Consider the following 15,110-nt stretch of genomic DNA (forward strand, 5'->3'; position numbering starts at 1 on the left):
TTTAACCCCCCTGTGCCAGGCTCTTCCCATCCCTCCTGCCTCCTGCGATCTGGGGGGAAACAGCCCCCTTTTCTGATGGGCTGTCGATGGGCTCGCCCTTCACGTGATGCACCCTTGCTCGGAGAATTTTACAGGCACTTCACACGCCCCAAAAAAGAAAGCCCCTTCGGTTATTTTTTAAGCATGATGTGAAAATGAGATCAGAAGGAGGTTTTCTCCTGCTGCGTGCTGCAATCACGTGGCCGCTTGTGTCCAGTAAGGCCTGTTGCTCAGGGACCAATGTGTTTCCCGTCCCGCTGACATCCTGCCTGGCAGCCAGTCCTGGCAGTGCCCTCCCAGCTCCTCTCCGCCCGGCGCAGGTCAGCACAGCCCGCACCATCTGCTGTCCGACGTGCAGCGTGGCCTCTCTCTGCCCGGGCCCGCAGCTGTGCCCCGCAGAGGCGCAGACCTCTCTCGGCACGGGGCCGCGATGGCCGGGCTCCAGCTGTCCTCTTGTCCTCCTCTCTTTGGACAGACTCGTGCGCACGTGTGAACACGTGCACTCTTGTGTACTGCGGGAGGTAACCTTGGCGCTTCGGAACCAGAGCTGGATCATGTCGAAATGCCGACTGCGCGGGCGATGAGCCGAAAGCAGTGGTGCCCACTTCTGGCACCTGAGGCACACAGTTTGCTGCATTTCCTAGCAAATAATTACCCCCTCCCAAAACAATCTAAATTGATTCTACATCTCACAGACGGCTTTCATCGACCAATCACTGAAGAAATGATTTCGCAGCCAGAAAGCTGACATCAGGTTCCGTTGCTGTACACAGCCCTCCCGGTGGTACCCACCTCCTCCTCCTCCTCGCCTCCGGTCCGTAGTGCGCATGCTCGCTGCATCCTTCCCGGAGCGCTCACGTCAGCCGAGCACCAGCCCGGCGGAGAATGGAGACGCTGAGCACCGCGGAGCCGCGGAAGCCTGGAAGCGGGGGAAAGTGCTAACAGTCAGAACAAAAAGCCAGCAGCGAAATCCACACGCCGACAGAGCGAGTGCGCCGGGGGAAGGAAGGAGGGGGAGGCGAGGCTAACTGAAATCGGGGAGCCAGCAGAGCTTCTGCAGCGGCGGCAGCGGCGATGGATTTTAAAAAGGCGATCGCGGAGAAGGAACGGACGCCGAGGAGCTACGGCGCTGTCCAAGACACGGAGTGGAAGGCGGACAGAGGTGTGTGTCTTTATTGTTCCAGCGCCGGGGGGGGGGACGGGACAGGGGGGTGCCCGAGGGGTGTGAAGGATCTGTACGAACACTCAAGCACATTCATCTCATGTCAATCAACGACGTTGCTTGCGAGAACGGAGAGAAGCCCTGCCTCTCGGATGGGTTTGTGTGTACGGGCGGGCCACGGCTGGCTCGGCTGGCGGGGCTGTGGCAGGTCTGCCGAAACATCTCAGCAGCACCGCGTGTCCCGCTCCCACTCCACTCAAGAGTAGTCCAGCAGCGCGGGTTTCCCCACGCTGAGCAGCGCTGTTCTCTCCCAGCTGCCCGCTGCCCGTCCTGCGCCTGGCTGTCGAAATTCTCGCCCTGTGCTGTGTAAGAGAGGCCATCCCCACCCGCTTATCGATCTATTAACTCCCTGGTATCAGTTTGTCGAGCAGCTCGTTCATCATATAAAGGACTAATAATTCCCGTCGCGAGTTCAGGGATTCAGTTGAAATAACAAGCACTCGGTTGGGTTAGTGATGGGTTATAGTGATTTTTTCTTATTGGGTCACTGACACTCCTTAAACCAAACTGGTTTGTAGGTACATAGAACGTCACATCACGAGAGAGCCAGGAGCTTGGAAGGAGCAAATCCAGGTCGCGAGAAGGAAGGGACAGGGCTTCCTGCTATTTATAGCGGGTTCTGGCGCTGCTCTGCCCCACTGTGCCGATGAGCCCTGCCAGGGCTTCGCTGGTTGATGTAATCGAACAGGGCACTTGCACAGGCTCTGCCTCACGGAGCAGCCTATGATTAATGAGAAGACACGGACGCACAAGGAACAGGCCCGCCTGCTTCTTTGATTACCTGTGGGTAAAAAGTCATGCGTTCCAGCAGAGGGGACAACACTGAGGGAGTAGTTTCACAGAATGGCCGCAGGAAAATGGGGCGACAGCCAAGAGATGGCACTGTGATACAGCCGTTCACCTGCAAGCACAGCGGTGCCTGGGCTGGTGTTGATCAGAGTCTTGGGGTGATTGTGATGAATTGTCCCTTAAACTTGCTCACGGTGCCCGGGCCGCATCACCTGCAGTCCTTCAGCTCGTACCGCACTGATCCAAGACACATTCTTGCGGACACAAAAAAGATCTTTTGCTGTTGATCTTATTGACGGTGCTGTGTACCCCCTTCCTGTCTTCTGCAGCAGCTGTAGCCCTCTGAGCCGGGCTCTCGGTGCTTAGAGCTTTATTGAAAGCCGGACCTGCTGCTGCAGGGCATTTCGGTTCCTCGTGAGTCAGGAGCTCTCGGGAGCAAGAGTAGCAACAGCTTTGAAAGTAGCAATAACAGATCAATGTTGTGGACTGTGCTCATCACCCTTTACCTTGTCACATTCCTACGTCCTTCTTCAGAAAGCAACTTAGTCCCGCTAAGCATAAACTTCGCGATGTTAATGAACCTGGCCCACCTGCGGCTGGAATGCGGCAGGAAACCGGGGCACTCCGAGAAAACCTTTGCTGAGTTCTGGAGGACATCAAACTCCACACAGAAGGTACCTGATAATGAATTTGAACCCAGGACCCCAGAGCTGTGAGGCACCAATACTACCCCCCCTTTTTCTCCCGTCCTTTTCAAATGAGCCCCTTTCTTTCACCCGATATCACGCTCTCCACCAAATGGCACAAAGTGTCCCATAGAACGAGCGCCAGATATTCCAGCTCGTGAGGCAGAAAAGCCGCTGTGTTTCAGCTGTGGGTCAGTCCCCTCTGGACCCTCCTGATGTAACCATGTCCCTGCACGCTGTGGAATTTACATGCCTCGAAAACAGAAACGGTAGTTGTGATCTATACTGGATTTCAAATGGTTGCAAATAATTTGCTCCATGAAGGACAGTTCCATTACACCACTCGTCATGTCTGCTATTCTCAGCTCACCTTCATCCAAGATAATGCCGCTCAAACAGCTAACTTCATCACCCTTAGAACTAGTATGACTATTTAATAGACTATTAGGGCGTTTTAGTCTTAAGTGGCTCCAGAATTTGAGTACTCTTCCTCTTCAGTCTAAATCAACCTTGTGTTAGATGTGAACATCACTGGGGAGGCTGTGGTGGCGTGATTTGGCTGCCATGCAGTCATAAGCTAAGAAAAGGTCTGAGCAAGGCGGCCTGGAACAGACACCGGCCTTCGATCGGGCTCAGTGCAGGCTTCGCCTTGTACCACAGCAGCCCGGAGAAGCTGCTGCAGGGCATCCATAATTCAGGAAGGATTCAGGCACTCTGGGGAAGAGAGCCACAGCTGTTTGAGTGTGTTTAACTGCTGCCAGTTGTGTGCATGCCTGAAGCACTGCCCTCCACTAATACCTGCAGGATTTGTCCTGTACAAGTTTTTTTTGGGGAGTTGGTATTTCTTTTTGTTTGCGGGTTTGATGGGCTGCCATAAAAAAAAGATTATGAGGCCATTTGGGAACTAGGTGCTGATCACTCCCATCATTCCCAGAGGGTCAGTGCTGGACGTGCACTGCACCATTGTCCCCAAGCACTTATCATGAAACGTAATCTCAGCTCCAGTGGTTGCTTTATAAAGCTTGCGCTGTGACAATGGCGGGTCTTGGAGCTGCTGCTGAAATGGATTTCTTTTTGTGCCTTTGGGTGGTCTTCCTACGGCATGTAATACACACGCAGGTTCTCATCTCACTGAGACAGACACACCCGTCCTTCTCCCAGAGCACATTTATCCAGTACTCATTCCTCGAATAGGGAGAACTAAGGTGCAGAGGAGACTAAGGGAAAGGTGGCAAGTAAGCACAGTGAAGTCCCACTGGGAACCTGCAACAAACTGCCAGGAGAGCCCGGTATCACAGTAGACAGGGGTCTGACTCACAGTAAGGAACCAGATGACATTCTCAAGTAATAAGGTTCCTTATTAGACCCAGTATCTTTCCTTGCTGTCCCTCCCCACCCACCCTGTCTGAAAAGTGCAAGATCCAGTTTATCCTGCACATTTTCTTCCACATTGCTAAATGCAACACTTCCCTGTTGGTGAGCAGGCAAGGAATTATTTTGATGCCACAGGGCCTCTCAGAGGCAGCATTAACTGCAACGGGCTCCCTTCTTCTGAGCTGTTACAGTGCGGAGAAGTGGCGCAGTGCCGAGGAAGCATATGGGTCTGAGAATCTTTGCGCGCAGGGCTTTTGGACTGCTGTGGGTTCAGAGCGTATACACCTGCATGCTCAAAATATCTAAAACCTCACTAGGTTCTTAACTTCTCAAGCGTAGCCTGCCTGACCTCACCGGCGTGAAAGTTGGTGCCCACTGATCTGTCCACCCCAGCCAAGATCTAGTGCCCATGAACTCAGTATGTGGTGACAGAAGAGCTGCGTGCGGTTACTGGCATCGTTGCTCAGCAGACACAAGAGAGGCTCGCTTTATACAGAGCACTTAATAACTGAATGTAGATTAAATAACAGCGCATCAGGGGAAATCTTGATTTACTGACTTCCATTACAGCATGTTAAGTTACAGGAATAAAAGTGCATTGTTTTCATCATATGCCACCGTCATAACCGCATTACACGTTTTAAGATTATAAATGGGATATGCCACGAGCCTGCGCCTGTTATTTGTGTTATCATATGCACAAATTCGCCACTCTCCACATTGCTGAAGCACGCCAGCATCTTTTCTCGCGCTCCTTGGATCTGTGTCCTAAGTGCTGGCCAACTGGCAGCTGAAATAAGCAAACGAGGAGGAAGAGATTTGCATACAAGATGCGACAGCCAGCAAATTTCAACACCTCCCCCTGCTCAGCTCGGGAGGCTGAAAACGAATCCACCAGAGACACGCGAATTAAACACCGGAGATACGTTTCTGAAAAAAACAGCTCCATGACACCTGCACGCCTCAGTGCGTTTCAGCAGAGAGGCGAAGCCTTAGACACTACATTGACAATAGTCCCTGAAGGATGCAGAAAACATGGATAAACACACATGTAACTGTATGTACAAGGAGGCTTTGCTTCTTTTGAGAGTCACCATGTTAGTGCAGCAGGGCGCTCGTCCCGAACTCACGTGTGTTGCAGCAGCTATGCCATAGAAGGGCGAAGCAGCCCTGTTCTGTGGAAATCAGTAACAGCCATGCATGGGCTGTAGAGGTCAGGGCGGCAAGTCCTGATCGTTCGCTTGGTGAAATATTAATGAAGTCCAGAAGCAGGCAGATCTATTTACACTGCATTAAAGGCAGGCTGGGTATGGGCAGGGCAGCACACTCTTTTGGAGAGATGGTTTGGGATTGTGTAGTCGGCACTGCATCACTTTATGAGACGTAGAGAGCATGCTCAATAGGATAGCATCACGATGCCGGGCTGCAGTGGGCTCACTGGGTCAGTCAGGGTGCTGAGCTGCAGTGTGCTCACTGGGTCAGAGTCAGGGTGCCGAGCTGCAGTGTGCTCACTGGGTCAGAGTCATGATGCCGGGCTGCAGTGGGCTCACTGGGTCAGAGTCATGATGCCGGGCTGCAGTGGGCTCACTGGGTCAGAGTCATGATGCCGGGCCGCAGTGGGCTCACTGGGTCAGAGTCATGATGCTGGGCTGCAACAAGGAGCAGAAGCGAGCTACAGGTCCTTGCAAAAGAACAATGAAAGAATATCTTTGTTATTATGCGTTTCACCTCCTTCAACTGTAGCCACTAGGCCACACTGCAACTGTGGCCTTCTGACCGCTCGAACCCTTTTATGGTCTGGCACATCACTAGAGTCTGCTGGTTCATCTTCCCTCAAAAGTAAACACTAGTCTACATTGCTTCAGATTTGCTCATTAGGAAGGCCGCGCTCAAAGAACTGACAAATAATTTATGTTCCTTCAAGGCACTGCTGACTTTCTTTCCCTGTAAGTGTTTTTATAAACCAACAGAACAAGGTCCTATAAATTAGGCATCCCAGGAGTGTTCCAATAGCACTGTGGGGTAAAGGAGAGTCTAGAACACAGGCCTGCTTCGGGGGACAAAAACAGGAGACTAATTTCATATGTACTTCTGGTGGTTGTGATAAAGCCAGCAGCAATGTAAAGTAATTCGTATTGATGTCCAAGGCTCATTAGTAGCACAGCCCTCTGAGTAATTGGGCTGTTATTCAGCAGCAATGTGCAACAGAATCTCCTTTCCTAGAAATTCAACCAGAGCAGTCATTACAAGTCAAGGCTGGGCAGGTAAAACCATTGGAAGGAGAAGAAATGGCCCATGGGCCAGACCATACCGCAGTAGTGTGAGCTGTTGGGAAATCAACACGTTCCAATACACGAAAGAGCAGAGAGGAGAGGCTAAATAAAGACAGAGTGACTGGAGACCTCAGTCATGGCAGTCAGTGATGCAGTACAGTAAAAGTAAAGCATCTCTCTGTATCCAGAGGAGAGCTGGCAGTTTCATGTGTCTAAGAGTGCGATGTCTCTGTAACCGTGCACCTGGCCGCTCAATGTGGTTACAGAGGTTGCAGAGAAGCGCTGAGCAGTATCCCGTTCTCTCCCTCTCCCTCTCCACACAGTGCCCCCGCCGGACGTGGTGTCCATGGCCGAGAGCTCCATGTCCCCAGACGAGATCGAGGTGGAGATGGCCCGGATCCAGCGGCTCCGGGAGGTTCTGGTCCGGCGGGAGTCCGAGCTGCGGTTCATGTGAGCGCTCGGCTTACAAACATCGGTTTAGCGGAGCGTCATGAGCACGTAGTTCTGTCTTTCGCCTGTCGCGTCTGCTGTCTCTCTGAAGCGGGCAAGCTGGGTCACTGTGTGTGCCTGTGTGCATGTGCGTGTGCGTGTGCGTGTCTGTGTGTGTAGAGGGAGCAGGTGGTAGGAATCTGTGAGCGCGTTGCTCTGACAGCCATAACAGGAGTTGGAGCCCTGACAGCAGCACAATTGCGATCGCTCACTCTCGTGCTGGAGCTGCCTGCCTTTGAGAATTCAGATGAAGCCAAGACAAGCAGAGGAAAATGAAACCTCCCTCCCAACACGACCAACCTCTGTGGCTGTCAGAAAGGAGAAAGAGACTTTTGAACACGGATACACGGTAGTTCTTGAACACAGAGCAGGAATAAAGAGTGTGTGTGTTGGCTGGGAGCATTCTGGCTAGTGCAATGGAGTTCTTCTTCACACTGGAAACGAAGCCCCAGACACACAGAAACTCGGCCAGAGCCTCCCTGCTCCCAGCTCTAACACAGAGCCTGGTCCGGCCTCTCAGAGCTATTGCAGTGACCAGACCGAGAAACGTAGAGCTGGTAGTCACTCTTCTCAGCATCTTATTTCACGGCTTGTCCCTTACGGCCTCCCTCTTTCTTCGTCTCTCTCTTGTGAGATTTCTCATAGCAGCAGAAGGCCACAGAAAACCAGAGCCCTTGCCTTGTAACGGGTGCTCGTTAACGGGACGCGATTTCTCCGAGGAAAAACGGCAGTGACCCCCCCCCCCCCCCCCCCACCCGTCTCAAAGAGCAATTGTTTTACTGATCAACACCTTGAGAAGCCCTCCTGTTATCAAGCGTTGAGGAGTTGAACACTTGTCCCAGAGATAAACGGCATGTCCTTAACTTCTTCATTAAACAGTTACACATGCAAGCCCCCTGGCACATCTTTTGTCACGTAAGAGGGGATCGATTTTCCACCCTTTTCCGTTCTAAGAAACCTAAAAGTGCAGATTTCTAGGCACTCTTTATTGCAGATCTAGTCATGCGGGATTGTTTTTCTCCTGTGGAAGCTGACGATGAGGAAAGACGTTGGGGGTGGGGGATGGAAAAGGAGAGGAAAGTGAGTGGTGAGACTCAGGAGATGAGTCATCGGCCCGTGATTTATCACAGCGAAATTAAATTCCCAGCATGCTGGCGATCCGGCAGAGCCAGAACTGACAGCTCCTGTGCGGAAGGTACAGAGGAGCCAAATGGGAAATGAGATCGGGTGAAGATCGGATTGGGGGAAGAGTGGGACTCTCGGTAATAACCACCTGCTCCTTTTAAAGGGCCGGGGGGGTTGTATGGCTCTGGTATTTTAATTCCTCATCTGTCGGCTCAAAAGGATATATAGCACATCTTCCACAGGACGTCACCAAAGTATGTTGAGAAAAGAAACCTCTCAACAGCTTTTACTCAGAGAAAGCAAACGGCAGCAGTTCATGGCCCTTCTTTCACCCCTTCGACACTGGCTTGCGTGCGAGAGGTTGGTGGCTGATAGGGTGTGCACCAGTATATTTTAATGTGACTGGGCCTCATTCTTTTTCAGTTTGACAGGATTGTAGGGGGCACACTGGAGTGCCCTTTTTTGTTACATTTTATGCATTGAAATTAATTTTCCCAGCCATATAATCTATCGGTTCCCCCTGGTATGCAAGATCTCCGTGTAGCAAACTCTGCAATTATCACGCCAGTGGTTTACCATGAATCATCACTACGAAATGGTTTGTAACAGCCTGTTAGAGTAGCACGGGTACGGTCAGAAATCTTAGCAAGCAAAAGCAAGTCACTTTTCTTGTCCGTCACAGACAACACTCCATTTCTATCAGTACAGTAGTTCAGACACCAGACACTCACCATGGAGCAAAGCTGGAGCCTGCCTGCCGTCCAGCCTCCTGCCTACTGAGCCCTGTGTTGTTTTCTCCTCTCTCGGTGCAGGATGGACGACATCCAGCTGTGCAAAGACATCATGAGCCTCAAGCAGGAGCTGAGGCAGATCGCGGCAGTGCCAGGTAAGAGCGCAGGCACGTGAGTCCTTCTCGTGAGGCCATTTTCAAGCAGTTTAGGGTCTTGAAAACGATGGGCTGATTTTCAGAACGTGAATTCCCTGTTGCGATGTGACCCCCTTGTCACAGAGCAGTTCGAGGGAGCCTCCACCATGGAGGGCTTGCTCTGTAAAACGAAACTGATTGATGGATTGACTGATTTGTTCCAAGGAGACGGTGGCAACAATGAAGGAGCACAGTCGACCCCTACTGTTAAACAGGGTCTTGGGGTGTTTCCACTCGTTGCAACATTGGCGAACAACACGTGGAATCTTCAGGCTGCACATCTGAAGGAAACCGAGCAGGAAATATTCATAAATCTTACCGATATTATCTTGGGGTCACTACAGAGCACCCACAGTGACCTTAAACACACACATGGACATACTGTTGCTTTGGTATGTTAACTTTAAAAAACCCCAAAACAAACTGATTTATCGAGTTAATGTTTTAACACTGAATTCTGGACACGGAAACCTGCCAAAAGACGGTCTTCTCTGAATAAATCAATTATTTTAAAATTCAGGATCGAGATAGCAGCAGAGCATTCACTGTCATGGCTACAGTAACCAGCAATCCAGCTGCACACTGTGTCTGCAGCACTCAAGTGCTCCACAAGCCCAGATTAATTGTTGTATTTGCTTGCAAAAAAAAAAAACAAAACACCGACTGCAAATCAGTGTCCCTTGGGTTTTTATTGCTTTATAGGGAAAATGCTGAATTTGCTTTTTTGGTAATCCATCTGATCGCTCATGTTTTCTAATGCAGCTCCTTGAACTCTCTCATCCCCCTCCTCCTTCAGCGTGTAATGGAGGAGATGCAAAACTAAAACAGTGACTCGATTGGTGAAGATACAATAAAAAAAAAACAAAGGCCCAGTTCTTTTTTCCCCACCCCAAATAAAAGCAAGAGATTTTTCCCTATGGAAAATGTTCGCTTTCCTAATGAAATTTAAAGCTGATAAAATGCTTTAGGCTTAGCATTTAAAGAATTTTCACGTATTTTTATACAATGAGCAAATAAATATTGCCATGTTCAGTGGGGATTTACAATGGCAGAAGTGCTGCTCAGCAAACTCTAGTGAAGATCTAGTAGCCATTACACCCCAGCCCACTCAAACACAGCCATGCACAATGCTGCTTTTCCCCAGTGCAATATCCCGAGCCTGCATGACAGAGCTCGATGGAGACAGATTATATAGATCACACAGCAGGTATTCAAACAATGGCAAAAAAACACTTTTAAACAAAAAACCCATAGCAACACTTTTTCAAAGGTATTTTAAAGAAATTTCCTCTCCTTTCATTCCCCGAACTGACCAAACCAAATCTGCAGGGTGGGGGTCTTAAGGATAAAGTTGAGGTGCAGGCTGGCACCCCAGCACAGCCACTAGCCCCACTGCACACCTTGTCCTTCCAGATAAGGAGAAGACCAAGAGGCACAGACAGAAGGAGGAGGAATTGATCCTGAAAATCCACAAGCTGGTGCAGAAAAGGGATTTCCTGGTGGATGACGCAGAGGTGGAGAGATTGAGGTAGTTAAACTCTGGAGACTGCTGGGGGGGGGGGGGTGAGGAGTTTATTTACTGCACTTCTCAGGTAAAAAAAGGATAGAAAAGGTTAAGGAAGTGTTTTTTCCCTTAATACCTTCCTGGCTCCAAGGGAATTGCAGGTTTATGTTGATAATGATTTAATCAATATTGTAATATTTTTCTTAGGATATAATCACAGAGCTCTTTAACTTTGGGCTTGGAGAGCCAGTCTCTTCTGAGTTTGTGTTCCAGCAGAGCTCTGAATATCTTAATTGGATCAATATTTGTTTTTTTTAATCGAGGAGATAACCTGCTTTCCAGATTCCTGCTCATTGATCATTCAAAGACTGATTGCAAAACCCACAGGGCTTTCCAGGAGAAGCGTTGCAGATCTCGGATGTAATGGCATTCTAAAGGAAACCAGGCTCAACAGCAGCCATTTCAGCAAGAATTAGTTAAAGAAGCAAAAGACATCCTTGGGATCATATTGTTGCGAGTGAAAGGCGGACACTCATGTTTTTATTTTGTGGACAGGTGGGGCTGACTCATAAGATATGTGCTCCTGGTTTGCTCACAGGGGTATGCGAGGCCCGGATTAGCCCCAGGTACAGAGCCAGCTGCAGCTCTGTGCGGAGTCAGGCAGGGTGGTTTGGAGACGTGGGGGAATGGCTGTGATAATCGATCGGTTTCCCGGGGTCAATGCTAACCACACGCCACTCTGCACACAGGGAGCGCGAGGAAGACAAGGAGATGGACGACTTCCTACGGCTGAAACTCATACCCCTGGAGAAACTGACAAAAGTAACTGAGGGTGAGTACTGAGCTGCAGTTCTTCTCTCGGCTATTCAAATAAACCTTACTACCAATTCAAATAGTGCTTTTTACCCTAATGGATGAGGAAGACTCTCCTATGCAAGGAGCCACACATCCACGGGTCAGGAAGAAAGATGAGAAACTGCTTCAGCAGTTGAATTAAGCAGGAACTTTATAAAGAACAGATTGAAGCACAGGGTGGAATTTAGCTGGAAGATTGGGATATACACCCCTACTCTTATGAACAGTACAATGGGTCTTGAACAATAAGGACCACGTGGTCAGGACCTTAGTTTAAGGTCTCACCCAAAGCACAGAACCTCCTACAGCACAGTGCTCCCAGTCACCATATTTGGGAATTGGTTGGGAAATTGTTGCAGTCTCACCCGCGGGTCCACCAACACCACTTACAGCTCCAGACGTGCTCGGCTTCCGAGATCAGGCTACCAGGAGGGAACCAGCTGCCAACGTAAAGGACTAATTATATTCGAAACGGTTGCATGTTCCCAAAGGGAAAAGCATGCCGACTCGTCAAGCAGGGGTTTGAGAACTCTGCTCCCATCATCTGCCCTCCGGCATTTTAAAAAGGTTACATGATCTCCTCGGAAGAAAAGGGCACATGGATGTACTGTATGCTTTGGAAGTTCCGCTCACCAGCTCTTCCCTTCCCTTGTCTTGTAGGTCCACCCAAGCAGAAGAGAGCTGCCCCCGAGCCACCCCCTGACAAGCCCTCCATCGCCAAGTCTGGGGTCGCCATGATCAAAGACTGCTGTGGAGCCACCCAGTGTTCCATCATGTAACCATGACGACCCCCAAGACCACGGTACCGAGGTGCAGGCCCAGGACACCACGGGGATGTCTGAACACCCCTAACTCCTCAGCTCCCCCTGCAGTCCCTCTCACCTAGGGCAACTCTTACCCACAGGACAGGGAACACCAGTAATAACCCAGCTCTCCCCAGAAAGGTTAAACTGAAAATTCCCAGTGCTTCCGACGGAGGAATTACTATATGCAGTGTAAATTACAATCCAAAGTAGAAGCTGGCTTATTAAGTAATCAAATAAATAAGGGTTGGTTGCATTTCTTTTTTTTTTAAAAAAAAAGGCAAAAACCAATTCAGAAGCATTGTTGTCAAATTAGCAGTGTTCCCCTATAACAGATCAGTGGAGAGGAGAAAATAACACGCACCCTAGCCCTATATATAAAACCTCACAGGAGCACTATGGTGCAGACTAGAACAACAAAGTCTGCAACACAGCAGGCCTGCAGAAACAGTAATGACTGCAGCTGTAATTTAAGAATCTGGATGTTCTGCAAGCTTGAAAATGAGAAAAGTAACACTAGGGGACCGCAGGCACATCACTGCTCACAATGCCTGCAACTGTACTGTGAGACAAGGAGAGGGTACCTGTACAATTCCACTACAATCAAGGTATTTTCTATGGGCATTTAGACAGCTTACAAATCATTCCTACACAGCACACAAGCTAAGTTTTCCAACTAGATGCTGTTTATCTCAGTATTCTAGCGGGAAACGGATGCATCTCTGAAGCATGCATTTATAAAAAGACAACTTGATGGACCTCTCTCTACTGTGGAAAGGAGGGATAGAGCTTAGGAGTTCATATCTCTAAACCTCCGTAGAGGCAGGGTAGGCATGATTCCAAAATGAAATAGGACACAGAACAGTTTTCAGCATTTTCCCCCCACTGTTTCAACTTGCCTGAAAAAAAAGGTTTGTGTCTTTAGTGCTCAAAAACCTGCAACAACAGGCTCTATTTTTATAGGACATACAGGCAGCTTTTCTCCAATGCTCGCTGCTATGTTTAATGTCATATAAGTCTTGAACTGTGCAACCCTTGTTGCAAGCAATAGCTCTTCATGTCAGAAGGTAGCTACTGACACGGTCCTCCAATTTTACTTCACACAATTGAAAAATGTCTATCTTAAACTGGCATAATCTATATAGAAAAGGAATAATTACCCTAGGGAATGATTTAGAAAATGGAAGCACGCAATTTTAAATACCTACATTAAAACCATTGGTACAGAACCCCAGGGCTACTACAGGGTACTGAAACAAAACTTTGATCCACAAAGAAAGAAAAACACTCACTTGAGAAGAGAGCAATAGCTAATGTCAGTACCTCAACTTTCTCTTGTTGAAACGTTAGAATTAGAACTAGCTTTTCAAACTGCCCAGTTCAATAGCTTCAGTCTGGCACAAGACTAACACAAAAGTCGTAAGCCTTGTTAAAAATAGTTATCAGTTTGCTTGGAAGAAGTTTTACCATTATACCATTGTAAAAGAATGAACCAAAAGGCATTTTAGGTTTACAGTGTTCTTATATCTGTAATGTCTCCAGTATCCTAAACCGGTCACCAGCTTTTTTATGATGTTGACTTTTCATCAGTGGAAAATGAACAGTTGCTTTTGGGGGGGGGGGGAAAGTGTGATTTAAAATATCTTTAAAAAACTTCCACTCTTAGTTCCAAAGTACTCACTTTCTTTGACCTGTATGACATTTCCCAAAAAGGGGAAATTCCAATAAGTTGAATCTTCACAACACTGTAGATTACCAAAACCATTCAACATTTAGGTGTCTGTATGTTTAAATAGAGTCATTGTAAACAGTACAACTGTTAATTAAAAAGTGTAGCAATAGCACCTGCAAAAATGTAAAGTAAATATATTATTAAACATTACAGGACACGAGAGTTATGCTTGTTGTGAGATTTATTAACATAAATCATTTGGTCCCTTCACAAAATGAAACTGTCACTTCTCACCTACGCAATGGAAGAAACTGAAAAGGGAGAAGGCTAACAAACAAACGGGAAAAAAAAACAAACCAAGCAGCACACAAAATTACGAAAGCAGCAACAAAAAACGAGGGGCGTTCAGCTCGCTGGACACGAAACCGTCCACGAGAACGCAGTCTGGAAGGGGGCCAGATGAAAACGGGAGTTCTGCTGAGGAGAGCCATAACCAAACCAAGGGAAAAGAACGGATCGCCTGCATGCATGTGGCATTCCAGCGGCCGGGAGACAAGCACGACCAGCCGGGCCTTCTTCCCCCAGATCCCACACCCCCCCCACGGACAAAGCTAAACACTCTGGAAAGCACCACCGGAAAAACGCACCAGCACACTGGACAGCAGGCCCTCCCAATTGAGCATCATTATTTTTTACTAATATCATTCAAGTAGTACCTTCTTTTTAAATCTAAACCACCACGCAGAAATTTTTAAAAATCCAAAGAAACCAAAATTATGCAAATGTGCATATACGGGTATTGAAGCGATTTACCGATTAAAAAAAAAAAGTAGTTTGTTTTTACCCTGAATTTAAGTTGTAACTGCAATACAAGGCTTCTGGGAGAAATCATATCATACCGATTATGATGGCTATTTTCTTTTAAAGGGACCAAGTTAACAGATTTTAGCTATCAATAAGTTGATAATAATAGCTTTACATACGAGCACAGCATTAACATTTATTCTGTGCATTTTGCTGGCCTTTGCTTAAAAGAAAAGAGATTTCTGATAAGAAAACTAATTAAAAGTTGTCATTAAAACTTTCACAGTTTTCCAAAAAGCTCTTTACTTTTTCCAGTCTTTAAGTCGTTTTTTTGTGTGCTATGTAATAAATGACAGACACGAAAGGAACTGCTAAGAATCCACTTAACATTCTCAGGTCGTTCTGGAGCCCGACGATCAAGACGAGCCTAACAGAAGAACACTCCACTGCCAAGAAAACCAGCTCTCGCAAAATAATCTCCAGCCCCTTCACTCGGAACCCACAGCAGGTGGTGCTTTAAAAAAAAAGTGAAAGAGGTCTCCTTTCAGAA

The 15,110-nt window shown here is 48.1% G+C and overlaps 1 protein-coding gene across 1 annotated transcript; it reads left to right on the top strand.

Moving 5' to 3' along the window:
* The first annotated feature begins 834 nt into the window (after positions 1 to 834).
* Positions 835 to 13,978, top strand: bmerb1 (bMERB domain containing 1). The gene is made up of 6 exons (XM_088936448.1): positions 835 to 1,201; positions 6,707 to 6,833; positions 8,810 to 8,883; positions 10,336 to 10,450; positions 11,176 to 11,258; positions 11,942 to 13,978. Exons 1-6 carry the CDS (start codon positions 1,114 to 1,116, stop codon positions 12,058 to 12,060), a joined length of 606 nt encoding a protein of 201 aa, XP_088792574.1. The 5' UTR covers positions 835 to 1,113; the 3' UTR covers positions 12,061 to 13,978.
* Positions 13,979 to 15,110: the final 1,132 nt, after the last annotated feature.

Source organism: Atractosteus spatula, chromosome 18 (genome assembly GCF_055471065.1).
Source record: "Atractosteus spatula isolate fAtrSpa1 chromosome 18, fAtrSpa1.hap1, whole genome shotgun sequence".
NCBI lineage: Eukaryota > Metazoa > Chordata > Actinopteri > Semionotiformes > Lepisosteidae > Atractosteus > Atractosteus spatula.

Bases quoted from the DNA above. Each gene is read 5' to 3' on its own strand.
- bmerb1 (XM_088936448.1), top strand. From the start codon at position 1,114: ATGGATTTTAAAAAGGCGATCGCGGAGAAGGAACGGACGCCGAGGAGC. The intron at 1,202-6,706 runs GTGTGTGTCTTT...CTCTCCACACAG, and splicing joins GGAGTGGAAGGCGGACAGAG to TGCCCCCGCCGGACGTGGTG. The intron at 6,834-8,809 runs GTGAGCGCTCGG...CTCTCGGTGCAG, and splicing joins GAGTCCGAGCTGCGGTTCAT to GATGGACGACATCCAGCTGT.